General features: G+C 41.6%; 1 protein-coding gene across 9 annotated transcripts in view; it reads right to left on the bottom strand.

Annotated features, from left to right (window-relative positions):
- The window catches only part of LOC126394719 (dmX-like protein 1), an 80,316-nt gene that overhangs the window by 44,106 nt on the left and 19,230 nt on the right, over positions 1-16,980 (bottom strand). For 5 of the 9 annotated variants that reach the window (XR_007570392.1, XM_050051723.1, XM_050051726.1 and 2 more), the window contains exons 10-28: positions 14,807-14,987; positions 13,713-13,889; positions 13,307-13,548; positions 11,599-12,316; positions 10,974-11,095; positions 10,422-10,511; positions 9,882-9,984; positions 9,625-9,744; positions 9,130-9,351; positions 6,999-8,239; positions 6,528-6,786; positions 5,562-5,695; positions 5,031-5,217; positions 4,809-4,922; positions 2,781-2,950; positions 1,942-2,039; positions 1,644-1,809; positions 319-447; positions 31-169 (exon numbers count right to left, since the gene is read on the bottom strand). Coding sequence is in view for 8 of the 9 variants with exons in the window: in XM_050051723.1 (XP_049907680.1) it covers positions 31-169; positions 319-447; positions 1,644-1,809; positions 1,942-2,039; positions 2,781-2,950; positions 4,809-4,922; positions 5,031-5,217; positions 5,562-5,695; positions 6,528-6,786; positions 6,999-8,239; positions 9,130-9,351; positions 9,625-9,744; positions 9,882-9,984; positions 10,422-10,511; positions 10,974-11,095; positions 11,599-12,316; positions 13,307-13,548; positions 13,713-13,889; positions 14,807-14,987 (4,612 nt within the window). In the remaining variant the exon portion in view is untranslated. The remainder of the gene's footprint in view (positions 1-30; positions 170-318; positions 448-1,643; positions 1,810-1,941; positions 2,040-2,780; positions 2,951-4,808; positions 4,923-5,030; positions 5,218-5,561; positions 5,696-6,527; positions 6,787-6,998; positions 8,240-9,129; positions 9,352-9,624; positions 9,745-9,881; positions 9,985-10,421; positions 10,512-10,973; positions 11,096-11,598; positions 12,317-13,306; positions 13,549-13,712; positions 13,890-14,806; positions 14,988-16,980) is intronic. The other 4 variants (XM_050051725.1, XM_050051727.1, XM_050051731.1 and 1 more) reach the window with 2 other exon arrangements.

The following is a 16,980-nucleotide window of genomic DNA, read 5'->3' as shown; positions in this document are numbered from 1 at the left end:
AAAAAGGCATACAGAGCACTGCAGACCTACCCGCGTCACATTTACTCTCAGTGGACCTGGAGCTGGTGCTGTTAGCAGGCTGCTCGAGTAGAGTGTCCAAGGCTCTGCTGTAGTCCTCCAGGACCCAGTGAGCCATGCTCCGCAGGAACGGGTCCTGGTGGGCATGAATCTGAAATACACAGAGAATTACAATTGCTCATTCTGGCTTTTGCAGTGGATAAGTTAGAACATGCTGGAGAGTCAAGCAACACTGGGTTGTCTGATGATTTTCCACAGTAAAAAACAGTAGCTTGTAAAAGTTGTACACAAAATCTGCACCTGTTTGTCTTGTCCCAGAACATGTCTCTGGAGGATCTTTTTGTAGGTGGACGATGTCTCAAACTCAGACTCATACAATCTGGAGATCACCAGGGCAAGCTGTAGGTCCTGCATTTTCTCTATACACACCTGGAAGAGGAAATAAAGATATCACAGTTAGTTATCATTTAAAAATGCTGTCTGAGCCATTGGCACAGGACTGAATGGGGTGGGATAAAACAAGATATAAGCAGACAAATAATGTGCATTCTGAACACAATGTAATCTAGTACGACCTAATGATCTTCTGAAGTTACAGCTTTCTTTGCTGCTTATTTGGTAGAAATGAAAGTAACCAAAAATGCAAAAAAAACAAAATAAAATTCTGTGCACACAGCAAAGAGTTAGTGGATAGTTGAAGTTGTTGTGGTTGCTCCCGACCAGTAAGGTGTGAGGTGCATTTCAATGAGACTACCTCCTAGCCAGAGAGACTAAACAAAGTCAATGATAGCCCTTTGCCTGGGTGACACTCATTTCCATAAACTGCTTAGAGAAGCTCCACTTACTCACACAGACGAAATAATGTGACTCATTGCTTCAGGGACTTTCTAAATAGAAATAACCTTGATGAAAGAAAAGGTTAAGCAAACAAGATGACCAGAGGCAGCCCTTTTGATATGTGAGCACGAAGACTGAGAGCTGTTTTATGTGGCTTAAACTAACCCTGGTAGAAGGCAGAAATACTAATATATAAATTTTTTAAACAACTATAGCCATTCTAACAGCCATAGATAAAAATATGCACATTCACACACCAACAAATGAAAATGTATGCAAATATATCTTTATGAAATGACACTAGTAGGTAATGACCCCACTTACAAAGCTTCAACAAGAGTGCAGTGCTGCTGGTTTATAAATGTAACAGCATGCCATTGAAAATTCTCACAAATAGGAGGAAAGACAGGAAAACCCAAGAGTCAACTGCCAACATCAATAATTCTTCAGTGCATTGTGCTAAAAGCTCTTGACAAAGACACCACTGTGGGAATGTATTGAGCTGTTTCAATGATAAAAAGGATGCGGCACGCTACAGAAATACAAGTGAATGTGGTTCCCCTGCTTTTTACTATATCATCAAACACTGCCCTTGACTGTGAATTGCTGGCAAAAAAGCATGCGTACAATGCTACAGACATTTTATAAATGAAAATGAGCTGCACTTGACATTACTCAAGCTGAAAGCATTGTTTCCAACTTAGGCTTAGGAGGTTGACAAGTGGCACTTGCAGTTGAAGGAACAAGTGCTTCTTGCAAGCACTGTGTCATGTCTATTTTCCACTTGCCTCCACAGCGTCCTTTAGGGAGCCGGCTAGCAGGAAGAAGGCTGCAGAATGCTGGAACCGTTGCTTTCCCAACAGAGAAAACGCATTTTTCAGTGCTGCTTTCCTCCACCGGTCCTCGCTGAAGTTGTTGCGGAAAAACTCTGTCATTTTGGCATTCTTCTGAGACCTGGAGAGAAAGACGTTATGGATTCAAAACAACAATACTGGCGTCAAAGATCTCCAGTAATCCGACAGAACTAATCTTGGTTAAGGTTTGGGGGCAAAATTTGTGATGCAAAATTATGTCAGTGCTGCCTACCTGTATAATCCCCAGACCACTGCCTTCTTCTTCAGTGCAAGGTAAAATATAGCTGCATCCAGAGGATCATTGTTTCTCTGTAAAGAAGCCTTGGCAACCTGACGAAGTAGAAGAAAAAATACATTTAGCTTCCCTTCTGTCTGTACAGTTTTATTCACAGAGTGAGTTGAAGCTTTATGGGTCATTTCAGAGAGTCGCTCAAACAAGTAGTGCTGTGTTTTATAGCAACCTCAGCAGAATCTCACTGTCACCTACCTGACAGCACTTCATTTATAAATGAAGCAATCGATGAGAAGTACACAAGGCTAACACACTAATGGCCAACCTTCAAAGCCTTTATGGGGAGACCTTTTATATCATTATAGCATGATATGTGTTTGAAGAAAAAGGAGACAATTCTGATGTGTTGCTTAGTGTCAGTCCAAAACACAGCTTGCTACTGAGTAAGACAAAGAAAAGCAGCAAAGAAGTAGAAGATGTTTGACATTTTTGCTTGACTAAAACCCATCAACTGCTTATCAAAAATAGTTGCCTATTGTATTCTGTTGAACGACTTTCAACTGTAGTTTCAAATATGTAGAAAGGCACTTCCTATAAATGACCAGACAAAACAAGATTACAATATCTAACATGAATGCAAACTGAATATCAAACTTAACTCCAGAGGCAAAGGTGTTTCCTCGTCATTTAGCATACCCCCTTTTTAACACTGACTGCACAACTGTTCATCTAATTAGAGAGTTTCTATTCACAAAACTGGCGCTGGGTCTTTATTTAGAATTGGAGCAAAAAGACCTGAATTTATAATGATAATTAACTAATGCCATTAGCTGCCTCACCTTCTCAATACACCTGCGTAGCTTGTTGGTGCTGCGCAGCCACCAGCCGACGCCCATGGAGCGCAGCTCAGGCCAGGTGGGCTCTCCCTTCTGTAGGGCTGGCAGCATGTTCAGCAGCTCCTCCTCAGCCTCAGAGTGGAAGGCCCAGGCATAATGACATGTCGACAGGCCTAGAGAGAGACGTAAAGGACATGTGGAGAATGGGGAGTGTTCTGTACTTTATAAAGTGAAAATGAACACTGTTCTGCAAGTTAATACAGAAGCACAGTCGGTTCTATATATATTCAAAGCAGTAAGTCGCCTTCTTCAGCTACAGTGCTGAGGTGCTGATATTGCAATAGTTAAGGATAATGAATAGATTGTAGATTGTTCATTTCTCTTTTACTCTTTTTACCATTAAAAAAAATTACTATTGAGACCATCAGTTACCGTCTCCCTTTCTAACTTGAGGAGTCTTTATAGAGTTACTGCCCTGAGAGCTACTGTCAGTGGGCACTGGAGCAATACTGTGACTAAAAGCAGTGTGAGGAGACTGCTCTTTAAGCAGCAAGCTGGAGACTTATCTAAGTCTTGCAAGATCACGCCAGGTGAAAATATAATAAAGGCTTTTTGGAAAAAGTGTGCTAATTTTGTCAGAATAGAAAGGGAATGTTTTTATCCATGTGGCCCTGTACAGTGAGACGAATGCTACAGTCTTTTTTGTTGAAGCCTACCACAATGAGGCAGAGCGCTTTCTGCTGCTTGCTGCGTCCTTAATTGTTGTGAAGCATCCACCAAATCACCTGTACTTAGCCTAACTGCTATTCTACTGTCAAGTTATCTTAAAATCTACGTGGTAAAGTGGTACGTTGGTGACAGGGAGAAGGAGATCTGCGTGGGTATGTAAGACCCTCAGAAAGAAGAGGAATCACAGGGAGTACCACCAGCTGGTCTGGGAGTTTTGCCTGGATGATGGTCTGTTCAACGTTTTTTTTCAGGATGAGTTGGGGACAGTGTGACAGTCTGCTGTCTATCGTCCAGCCTAATTATGGTTGGTAAAAGGTTAGAAAGTAGCAGAGGCTTCAATTTGTTCAGATATGTCTTGCAGCTTGCCTAGTATGGCGATGATGAAAGTGAGCTAACGTTAGCTTAACGTGAACCATGTACGCTATCACTTGTTGTCCACCACAGAGGGTCTGCCTCTCAATTCATCCAATTGCATAATGGGAAATGCCTCCAGTTGCAATAAACCTGCTTGTGATCCTCGTATACTTGTAGCAGGTGAACAATTGCAGGTGATTCAAGTATCTTGGGGTGTTTATTGTTTATAACCTTTCATTTGGGTCAGATGTCAAACCTATAAAAGGGTCCGATTCAATCTTGCAAGTTTTGAATCATTAGAAATCACATGTCTACAGAAGCTGCCAAAATATTTCTACACTCTATGATTTTCACTCATCTGAAGTACTGTGTAACAAGCTGGTCACAGGTCAACTACAGCATGTTGAACCACTTGACACACTACAAACAAACACTCAAAACACTAGAGAAAAAAATCAAAACACATCCATCACTCCCCAATTCTTTCTTCCTGTTCTTTTCTTTATTTCTCTTACTATTTTATTATAGAAGTCTTAAACTGTATACCCTGTGTGTTTGTTTTTTGCTCTGTTGTATTTTAGGAATCCTTGTGTAACACTTTGGCCAAGGGACTACAGATGAAAAATAGCCTCTTGAGTAATTCTGGCATTTTTATACCATGTGTATTTATCAGTTTGCACTGTCCCTTCTTAAATAAACTTAAGACTTTTCTGCTCTGGATGAAGTTTGCCAATACAAAGCAAAAATGCAAGGTGCATAGAGCAGAAAAACACAAGGCACGCAGCAAAGCAAGAACAGTGAGCAGTACGCTTAACTCTCATTGAAAACCCTTGCAAAAGGCTGCCCAGGGCTGCTAAAATGCACTGTGTCTGACCAGGGGCTTTCCCTTTATGTTTGTGTGAGCTATGAAATGCCCCCAATGAAAACAGTTTGAAAATCCCACTTTACCTTGCCTTAGCAGCTGTGCTCGATGTGCTGGAGGCAAGGAGGTGGAGAGGAAGGTGTGGAGTCTGACAGCCAGCAAAAACTTAAGACCGCACTCATCCAGCGTCTCTCCGCCTGCTAAATGAAGGACAGACAGCTCTTATTGCTTCATCAAAACATAATTATATGATGCTTTGGAATGAGGCAAAGAAAGAGGCCTTCTTTTATGTTTTTTCCTTGCAGTACCTTTGCTCTTGCCTTGGCTGTCTGTGAGATCTGTGCTTGTGGTCGCGATGGTGTCGGCCAGCGCCATGAGAGACATTTGCTCCATACGGGTTAAGCCTGGCAAACTGGAATGCAGGAGGTGACTGGACAGGACCTGGGCGTGTTCTGGACCAAAATATGTCGGGCTGTACTGCGAAAGATCAATAACCTGAAGACAGAAAGAAAACAAGACAGAGGACAGTCTGTAAAACAACTGCAGGGTCATTTATTCAACACATGATAGAGAGAGATTATGTGAAAGGGAGAATATGCCATGGCTGGATTCATACTCACAATAAAACACAGTAGACACAAGGCTAGATCTTTGATGCATTAGCTAAGGCCATTATAGGCTTTGACTGGTCTCTTTTTTAAGGCAGCAATATATCTCAAATGAACATCGACATGCACAATTATGCACTTCTAAGCTTCACAGTGGAATACCAAAAGAGCCAAAATGTTAGCTGTCCACTCTCATTTTCATAAATTCCCTCTAAGCCAACAGAAACGGACCTTGTTCCCCGTTTCCTCTTGATCGTCGTCCAGAGGGTCCAGGTCCGCAATGCTGGGTGTATGAAAGAGCTCATCATAAACATCAGCGTGAGTGGAGCCATGCCCGCTATCCCCACTCACACTGCCCACTTTATCTGTAGGGAGACACCAAACAGAACTAAATTACACAAGAAATGTTTTTCATTAGAGACATGCAGAGAAATAACCTCCTGCTGGGGAGAAAGTAGATTCAATTAAATACCAAAGAGCGGGACTTTTTTTTAATCTGTATACAAGTTTCTGCTTTTATTCTCATTTTCTATCATCAGAGACACAAAGAGTAGGATATTATTCTTTGTCTCTTACACCTTGAGGCATGGCGGCAAAAAATAGTTGCTCTTCCCCTGTAAATATGTTTTGCCTAGTGTTGTTTGTGTACTTGTTTTCTGTCAGACGTAACATAGGCTGACAGGGTTACAATCTTTTTTATCTTCACCCTTATTGTTTCAACACAGCAGAACATTAATTTATACTCCAACATATTTTATTAAGTTGTTATCCACAAGAGCAGTCTTTTAAGATTAGTTCAATATCTCGAAGCATCTCTACCTCCTACTCTGAAGTGTTTTTTGTCCAGCTGATTATAAGATTACGTCAATTGCTTTTTTTGTTTTTTAAAGGGAGGACTGGTTCAGCTCTAGCATTATGATCAGGGCTGTTACTGCTTGCGAAGACACAGTAATATATCAGCAGGTGCAAAGCCTTCAAAATGCCACATTAAAAAGGGAAACATATTGCTTAGATTCTGTAATTTTATTGAATATTGTCTCTTATTTCACTCATGCTTTATTTTTTCTTTGTAAATATGTGTGATGTCTTACAACTACATATTTTCTTAACATGGTTATATTTTCTTGTACTACTGAAATAAAGGTTATTATCAAAAATGTATTTTACTATTCTAAAAACAAACAGTTGTACACCCACCAGGTTTTGGTGATGTATCCTCATCCGCTGCCAGAAGAGCGTACAACGGCAGGGGAGGGATGGAGCTTATCTCGGTGTAGTCGGTGGTGGATTTCTCTGCTTTGCTAAACATCTTCCGGTCCCTTGCTGTGCTGCCTCCAGCGCTGATGGTCCGCGAGCGCAAGCGTTTCTCAGGATTGGTGGTGTTGTCTTTAAGTGTAACAATTTCTCCTGCAATGCATTTCACCAGATGGGAGAGGATGGCTTTGGCACGGTGAACCTTAAAGTAGACAAATTACAATTTTATATTTCAAATATAAGTCACAACAAACGTCGACTTCCTGGCAATTCAATTATTCTTAAATGTAGAAATAATACTATGTACAAAACTGGCCTGTCATATCAACTGGAGAAGGTGCTTAAGTAAAAGGAAAAATTAAAAAGAAAAGAAAAAATTGTATAGACAGTAATTAATTAACTTCTTTAACTCACCTTCCCTAGATCCATGAGCTCTAGTAACTGTACAGGATGGTACTGGGGGAGAGTGGGAAAGAGTTGGTGAGCGGCTTCAAAAAGCCCAGAATCTTCCATCTCTACAGGCAGATCATAAGCTGTCCTCTTCCCACTGAGCTTCTGAGCCAGACTCATCATCGATCTTGTCAGGGCCCTCTTGGGAGGGGCAAGAGAAGAAGTTGGGGCAGCAGCACTGAGACCATCCTCCTGGCTTTGTCTGATGGCTGAGATTATGGAGGAGACACTGCTGCTGATGTCTGTGTCTTGGGCAATCGCAGCATTGGGTTTGGAAGGTGCTGGGGGCTGCCACTGGGAGTAGACGTGCATCTCGCAGTCCATGCCTACAACCAAGATGCCGTCCCGTACCCAGGAGAGAGAGACTGGAATGGGTAGTGAGCCTTCGACAGATGAGACCAGATCGACTGATCGCAGAAGAACAAGGCGAGACAAGCTCTGGTCTCTACTGGCATCAGATGACATGCCAAGTTCAGGAGGCTTCCCAATGAGACGGCCGTACATATAAATCTTTGTCCCAATACCAACAGTCAGAACATGTGACCCACCTTCTTGGGAGACCCAGTCCAAATGAACCAGACTCTTATTCGCAGAACCAGGACAGTACTCGTTAGGTATAGGGGAGTCCATGTCACTTTGAATGTTGGCATTTCCAGTTGAGGGATCTGTGCTGTCCAGGACTATGGTTTGCTCCAGAATCCACTGCGAACCACCAGTGGACTCACACTGGAAGATGCCAATGTGGACCAATGGCTCTCTAGTGTTTGCTAGGTTGGGGCTTGGGGTAAGATTTGGGCTGCGCTGTACAGTCAGGGTCGGGGTCTGGTGGTGGGTGTTGCTGTTGTAGTGCACATGAGGGGAGGAAGCCAGGGTGGGAGGAGAAGTCAACAGTCCGTGAGAGTTCAGATAAGGTGTCGAGTTCAGAGGCGTGTTTGGCATCTGTCTGTAGGCAACTGCAACACGTCCAGAGTGACAGCAGCTGACCTCTATGGGACGACCTTGCACGCTTACTGCACTGCTGTTGGGAGTGCTCTCCTCAACCAGCAGAGGCCACTCCTCCCACTGGTACACCAAGTTGTCCATACTGAACGGCTCTGTTGCAATGACATTACACCTCCAGAAGCGCACCTTTTCATCAGAACAGGAAGTAGCAATGAGGTAAGGCACACGATCAGCTGGCAGAGAACATGATGCACTCAGGTGACCTGGGAAGAAAGTGGACAACACACAATTAGGCATAAAGGTGTTTCTCTTTTCCCCTATTGCTTTTAATGGTTGTAAATTGATGACGCCAAATGCCCTGAGGAATTACATTGCAGCCTGTTTTGCCGGCTGCAGCAATCTGTCTTAATCTATACAATCTATAAATCAGCACAGTTTCAAGGTAGGCACCTAAGATTAATGTCACCGACCCAACCAAGTATCTGGAAAAAAGTTTTCCCTTCTGTTCCTGAGACAATCCCTTGAGTTATGGTCCGAAAAGAGTTTTTGGACAACATTATGATGTCACAGAGAAAGCATAAAAGGCACAAGGCAGGAGTTAAAACTTGTTATTCACTTTGAGTAGAATTTTTATAAAACGTTTCCAGACTGCTGATGTAAATTGTTATAAAAAACATCCCTATGATTGTCACTTTATATCTTTTATTCCTGCAATAATAGAAGCAACTCTTTCTTAGTCGATAAATAAATGTCTATACGTTCGTGAAAAGGTTATTTCAATCAATTGAAGGACCATTTCTTTAGAAATGATGTTCCCATGGCAACATAAGTTGTGCACCAGCTTAGTCAATACTGATGCAGGTACCTCAGTGACTGCTAAATCTATCTCTGCTATGCTACTAGACTGCCATACTCACACCCTGTTCTAATTACATTATTACAATGCTGTATCAGCGCAAAACGAAATGCAATTATTATTATTACTACAATAATTAATAACAACACAGTTCCTATTACTACTAACAATATTGCCCTTTTTGTGCTTGAAATGCCTTGTGTTGTGTTCAGAGTCTGTGCACTTATCCTCCAAGCCGCATTCTACTACTAGACTTATGTCATTTGTATGTGAGTGTGTGTCCTCATTGTGCCTCACCTGCTGAGGGTGTAACACTGATGGCTTCCACTCCATCTGGCAGAGCCAACTCTTGGCTGTATAGTCTGTGTGTTGTGAGGCTGAGGCGACAGGCACTCTGCAGATTGGAAGTGCAGGGTTTACTCTTCTGAGTCACCGGAGAACTGAACGTGTCAAAGCTAAACGTAGAGCTGTTCAGAGGAGACGCTGATGCGGTGGTATCCTTCTCTGTCGTGGTTTCTTCTGTGGTGACACAAACAGGAAGGCGGGAAATATTATTTAGAAAAGCTAAGGTATTTGTTTCTATACATTACTTTGTGACGGACACTACGTTAAAATTGTTTGCATTCTAAGAGACCATAAATATAGTTCAGATTTCAGAATAACTTTATATTCGTAAATTATTGCCAATTCTTGGGGAAAAACACATTTTAAGCTGTCATTTATTTATTTGACAGTGAAACAATTTTCTTCCAACATCCTGTGAAGCTCAAGTCTGTTGTTCCAAGTACCCACCCATGGTGATGGGTCGAGCAGCAAGGTGGAGATGCCACATGTGGAGGAGCGAGCGACCTGTCGGGGTCAATTCGACCACCACAAGGAAAAACCGTGCTGAGAAGGCTGCCTCGCTGGAGGCTGCAGGAGAAAACACACACAGAGAATATCAATGAGCAGCGCTGCTATTAATGAGTTTGAACGTGGTGCAAATGTTTGATATTTAGCCTTAAAAATAAACATTTTAAAGTACTTAGAAAAATTAGTTCTGTCAATACCAGTGTGAGGAGATGCAGGAGTTTCTTGTGCGCTCTCTGTTCTCTCTTTGCCAAGGATCAGATCCTCCTCAAAAACATGCAGGAGTTGGGTCTCCTTCCCCTGCTGTGGAGAACAACAGCAGCCATTATCAAACTACATCAGATGCAGACCCCGAACAACTTGCTTCATCCACTGTGAATCCCACATGAAGACACACTGACACAGACACAAGTTGTGTTAATGTTACACGAACATACACAAGTGCACACATGCACACACCAAAACCACCTGAGGGGATGAAAGAAATTTTGCTCTGCACCTGTTTTTGTTTTATCATGGTTGACCTTTCACAGAGACTCAGAAGTCTACTGGTGGTTCAGAATTCAACTATGGCTTATTAATACATGACAGTTTATATATCCGTTATATCAGGGGAGAAGTTTCTGTAAATATCTTTTCTATCCAAGAAGTCTCTTTCTACTGTTAGACGGACATGACTAAAGAGAGAGGGGAAGTGAAATTTGTTTGAATACACTCCACTTCTCTTAACGTATACTTACAAAGTCAGTGATGGCATCCAGCTCTATAATACACCCTGGTTTTGCTGTGGATTGCTGGCTGATGATGTTGAACACCTCCCCAACAAATTTCTACAGGAAAGAAAAATGTTCACATTATTTGGGCACTATTACATAGTGAAAACATACAATCAGTGTGCCAGTTGTGCTTCAGAAGATGAGAAAAATATAACTATTATCTGCGCTGAAAGCAATGATTTGTTTATATGCAGTGCAAGAAAGAATATTCTTACAAAAACATTGATGTTGTCTAATACATAATAAAAACAAAAAAACAGTTGTCACTTCTTGATGAATTCAAGATCACTGCTTCTCATCTTATTTCTCAAGTGTGTCCTGCAACTTTTTTTACCAAGTCATACAAAGCTAACACGAATGAAGTTGCGAGACTACAAATTAACATCACATTATTACCTCACTGATTCTTTAAGGGTCCACAGGGAAACACTGACATGCTGTTATTGGTGTGTATAAAAAATAGTCATTGCGATGCTGGCTGTACCCTGCAGAGTTTGTTGGAGTTTGACGACTTACTGATATCTCAGGATTGGAGAGCTCACTCAGGAGTTTCTTAGCTTCGATAACGGCCTGATACAGCCTGAGTGAGTGGCCGTCGCTCGCAACGAAGCAGGCGCTGGGAGAGTTACAATAGACACCTACAGAGAGAGCAAAAGAATGAAAATGAACGATGGCTGCTATTAGTTTTTTTTTTTCGAAATAAACATAAAAACAAAAGACACAACAAATACGCAGAGCACTGTGGTAAAGTACATTTAACAAACAAATATTGAAAATATCAAAGATTCCTTTTAAAAAGTCATTTGGACTATGTGCACTCCAGCAATAATGTTATAAGTGGGATTCTATTCGGAAATTTTAGAGCCTTCAAGGACTTGAAATTAGTTGTTTTTCACAAAAAGTAGAGTAAATCTGACACAAAAATGTCCTAAAAAACATATCTACGGGGATTTTATGCCCCAAAGCTATTCTCATCTGATCAAAGTTATTCAGAGAAAGATCATTTCCTTCATATTACTGGACCAAAATAACTGGTGAATGAAAGCTATTCCAAAATGAACCTGCTCTTACTTGACTGATTACTGAATACTTTAACTGCTGATGCTTCAACAATCTCCAAAAAACAAAAATATTTTCTCACCTAAACAGCTGCTGGGAATGAGCATGGGCAGCCAGGCTATATTAGCAAATGCTGATGCATGGAGAGAATTGATCCGAGCTAGCTCTGAGACCCCGCCTGACAAAGACAGCGGGCCCACAGGGTCAACTCTCCATAAAATCAGCTCACTGTAGATCGCATTGGGATCCTGGGAAACCACACCCAGGGACACCCTGCTAGGCCGTGACCCTCGGGGCATGGACGCTGGCTGAGAGAAACCGGAAGAGTAGGCGTCTGGAGGAGCCAGGATGCTGTCTGCCTCTGGCGTCCTCAGGGCATTGTGGTGTGAGGTGGTGAGGAGGAGAGGGAGCAATGAGTGACAGGCCAAGTCATTTAGGTGGAAGCGGTGGCCACAGTACCGTGACTTGTGAGAGACGCTGAGCACAGTTGAGAAAGCAGAGTCCTCTGCAAAGCTGACCGCCCACTGGTTCAGGGAGCCATCGGCGTGTTTGGAGATCATAAGGACGTTGGGGGTGAAAATGCTTAGTCGAAGACTACTGCTGGGTGCAGCTTTTCCTTGACCTCCGTAGCTTATTAGAGCAGATTTGGTTTGAGGCAATGTGCTCCCAGGCGGCCGCTGTCTGCCATGTTGGATAGCAAGATCCACATTCTTGTTGCAGGCATACATAACCACACTGTGGCTTAGGGAGATTGCATCACCTGTAGGAAACGCCACAGGGATACGGGACACAAACGACACCTGAGAGAGAAAGAGAGACATCAAAGCAATGACATCTAGAACAACCTACAGCTCTGAGTTCTGAGTTGGTGATAAAAAGGACTCAGTCAATCAGGTAATTCTATTTTAGCTTGAACTGAGCATACATTATGAAACAGCTTAGGTTCCCATGTGAATGTGGTAATGACACAGATGGCACTGACGTTCATGACTTCATTTTTTTAAAAAGGGTTAGCTCAAATCAAAGGGCTGAAATTCTCCATTAAGAAGTTGAGTGACAACTGACTGTCTGAAATTAGACAGCAATGGAGACTCGAGGGATACAGCCTTACTCAAATGGCCCTTCATATATGTAAAAAATAATAATGTTTGACAATACTTATGCTGATAGTAAAAGCAAGAACCAGTCTGTTTTATCTAATTAAAGCAGCCGGGCCTAATCAACCTGAATGCCAATGAAAATTGGGATTATTTCAGCTGCCTTGCCTGACTGACTAACTGCCATGTCACGAGGCTCTCATTATTTCCCCACTAATAAAAATGCATCGAGGGACTTCTGAATATGACATGAAGTCACACATAATTAGAATATAATTGTCTGAACGGCTGGATGAGAAGCCACTGAAACACGAGCTAGACCATCACAGCTGTCAGAATGATCCACAACCTTATTGAGAAGATAAATTAATTCTTTCCCCAAGAAAACCTTCTTCAAAATGCGAAGACAAACATGTTGCTTGAAAGAGTGACCAAAGAAGAGTCTGTTTAGTTTACAGAGTTCTCTAAATTATAAAGTAAAAATATAATTAATACATGTTTTACTTTAGTTTCACATCAGAACAGTTCTGTGTCTCTGTATTTCTTTATCAATCTTTGAAGTAGGACCATACAAATTAGGAAAAATAAAGTGATTATTAACATTTGTAGATGGGGGATTAAGTTTGTCCACAATATACCAACATAAATTCATTATTTATTGTTTAACATTAACCACATGAATAGTGAATGTACCTGAGTTTGTCTGAACATGCCTGGCTGGTATTCATCCAACCAGTCAACATGCCAGACTAACAGCGAGCCGTCCATGGGATGGATACTGAACAACATGTCCGCCCCTTTATTCCACTCCTCTAACAGCACGTCCACCTGGTGCTTCACTGCTGCCAGAGGAAGCTCCACAGCCTCAGGTCCTTGGGAGCCACTTGGCCTGCTATTATTATCTTCCTCATCAAAGTTATCCTCGTCTTCAGGCTCTGAAAGAGAATAGAACCCATAGTGCCCAAATATAATTTCTGAAAATCAGTATCGAAGACAAAGCATCATGCATGCAATGTGAAAGTCTAGTTTCGACAGTGTTATTCATTTGCACACCCCTTCAAATAAAGTCTTAAAGCCTGATCCAAATAATTCTCTGTACCTTCATTGGAGCATTCGTTCTGTTGCTCCAGGCTGCCTCGGAGCTGCTGCAGGAAGACTTCCATGGCTAAAGTGAAGTGAAGCTCTTTGTTGTTGAGCCAGTGGACAGTAAATGGACCTCCAGGTTCCTCGTCATCCACAGCACTCAGAGAGGAGATAGAGGGCAGCAGAGGAATGTCTGCGATGAAGAGTTCGTGATGTTTAGGAAAAGAAGGCAAAGAATAACAGAGATTTACATGACATTGAATTTGGGGCCGTGCAGGATAAAAAGACATCTGCTGGAGCAAATTCACTTCCATGAATATGAGTACAATTTGAAGTATGCTAAAATATAATTTGAGCATGCAAATACCATTCTACAGAGTTCTCAGCCTCAAGGCTGGAAAATGTACAAGATTTTGCCCTGATTCAGATCAAATTAAACTGCCCCACAAAAAAAACATAGAAGGACAAAATGAAAATGCCTTCTATTTACTGTGAGCAGCTCCCACTGAGAAGAAAAGCTCACTGGGATGTTAAAAAAACAACCTCAGGCAATATACAAAGTTTACACCATTTTTTGCCACGTGAAATACAGAGTTGAAGCCCTCTAACCTCCAGCTGATTTTATTTAAGCAGAGCTAACAATTTATTCAGCCTCTGTGGTTTAGGAATAACTAATATGTTGCTTTCCTTCTCTTTAAGAAGTTAAATGTACTTTGTACTTGAGCTGCAACAATAAATTGGCATCTATTAAATTAACTGTAAACTTCTTTGATAATTCATTAATTGGTTTGAGTAATTTTTCTAAGAAAAAAAGTGAATATCTTCTGGTTTCTTTATTCCTCTGACAGTAAACTGAATATGTTTGGGTTGTGGTTATACAGTAATAAGGCATTTGAGGACGTCAACTTGGGCAGTGAGAAACACTGGTCTGCATTTTTCACCATTTTCTTGCCTTTTATAGACCAAACAACTGATCAATTAATTGAGAAAATAACCCTACTTTGTACCATCTTGCAGCATCAAATTCTTCACTAATTTCTGAGAATTTGGTGTAAGATGCTGGGTTTAACAGGATTATCAGCCAGTCGCAGAAACTGTGTTTGGTCAAACCTGTGGCAGGGTTGATGCTGGCAGCGATGTGGAAGTGGCAGAGAGCGTTGGCATGGGGCATGCTGCTGCTGCTCCTCTTGTGGCTGTAGTGTCGGCCCTGATGGTGAGGCAGGGAGCTAGTCAGAGAGGGCTGGGGCACATCCCGATAAAAGCTGCCGAGCAGTGATTCTTGGAAATTTAACTGTGAAGAAAACACTAGTTATTCAAGTTAGATCATTCGAGAACAAAATGTAATGTGTTGTGACTTCTACGAGTTCTTACGTGCTGGAATTCTGATAAGAAAAAAGGGATGATTGTGGTTACAGAAATCAAAACCGTACTGTATGAATTCAGACTGCATTGAGTATATCAATGTGCTTTTTATAGCTTATAAATGTACATACAAATCACAGAGACAATAAGATCTTGCATGAATCTCCAGAGATTTAGATCCTCTTAAATTACTTGGAAAGCAGTACAGTGTATAATGTAGTTCCCTGTTCTCTCTTTCAGGCTGACACTATGATGCAGGTTAAACCTGCTTTTAAAGCTCTGTGTAAATAAATCAACCTGTGAGAACTAACAGAGCTCTGCTACCCCCAGCCTGAGCTGAGCTGCTCTGCTTTAGTGAACAGGTGTTTCTCTTTGGGATGGGATCTAATTTAATGTGGATGCTTTAAAGACATTTAGGTTAACAGCCCAATTTGTCTAAAAAAGAGCCAGAGCAAAACAGGCAGCCTGGAAGAGTGGCTGAGCAAGAGAGGCGTGTACAGGGAACTGAAATTAAACTTAATTTAATGCTGTACTTAGGTTATGTAATTTGGATTTTTTTTCTGTTTAAAGACCTATAATTCCAGACTTGTGTATGTTTGAATGCTTGCAGTGTTTCCACAGGTCTGAAATACATAAAGGGCGGGCATTACCTGTGAGCACAAAAATGATCTGCTACATATGATATACAAATACATGTGACTTAATACAATATTTTGATTGACTGAATATTTCTGTTGATTTCATATACATGACATCATTATGCTCTTTCCTAATGATATGAAGAGCTAATCTTGATCATCTCTCTGTCTGTCTGCTTGTGTATGTGTCATCCCTTTAACACAACTGACAAATATGTGGAATAACTATGCTTTGTTATTTTAAAAACAAAATTACAAACAGCGGTGATGCTAAGCTATTTCTGATAATCATAGTCGATGAGCTGACTTTTAGATTTCATCATGTGGGAGGTAAAATCAGGCGAGTTTAAACTGAGCAGGGAGAAGGGCAGGAAAATCAAAAGGGTTGGCATCATTGGTATCATTATCAGATAATTTATATCATATATAATATATCCTTTCTGTCATTATAACACATTGTCAGTGTGTTTTTTGCCAGATTCCCTTGCAGCTTGCAGAGTACAGAGATCAGATGCCGAAACTACCACTGCAGATTGCAGTCTGCTGCAGTGTTGTGTTGGGGACTGTTTCTCTCTTAATATGCAACTCCCCTAAATTTGCAGCAGGGAATAGGGATGCACCGAATATTCGGTAACCGAATATATTCGGCCGAATATTGCAAAAAAACACACATTCGGTATTCGGTGGAATAAGTTAAAAGCAAGGCCGAATAATAGCTGTGTGTTTTGATAACGCAATCAAACGGCGTGCCGTGACAAGTGGAATAAAATGTCGGCAGTGTGGCGATCCGTCCGTCACGGCACTCGCATTTGCGACTAAAAATAGTTTTGAGTGAACAAAATAGGCTTAAATCATTCAGCATGCTGTGCGAGCAGCCTACAGATTTCAACCAGCAGCAGAAACGAAAGGCGAATCCCACCGATTGTGGGTTGAACGGGGGTCACAGACACAGACAGTAATGCATTCCTGTCAAATACGGCAGCCATCGGCTTACCGGCGACGGAGAAGTCGGCTCCAATAATATTCTCTTCTTGGTGTCATGACTGCCCAAAAGTACCTGAACAGCCGAGCCAGCCGAACACAGGTATGTCATGTGTCAGAGGAGAAATGAGCCGTTCACGGCCCACAAGCCTCACCGCACTTTAGGGACTGTTCTTTACTTGTCAGGGGAGGAGGGTGGCTGGTTGATTTTTATTTTATTTATTTATTTTATTTTGATCCCCCCTATGTTAATCACTTATTGATGCTGTTTTTGAAGTATGAATAAGTCAATAAATAATTTAT

Source organism: Epinephelus moara, chromosome 8 (assembly GCF_006386435.1).
Source record: "Epinephelus moara isolate mb chromosome 8, YSFRI_EMoa_1.0, whole genome shotgun sequence".
In the NCBI taxonomy this organism is placed as follows: domain Eukaryota; kingdom Metazoa; phylum Chordata; class Actinopteri; order Perciformes; family Serranidae; genus Epinephelus; species Epinephelus moara.
Note: the sequence above shows the minus strand (reverse complement) of the source record. Positions and strands in the feature narration are given on the sequence as shown.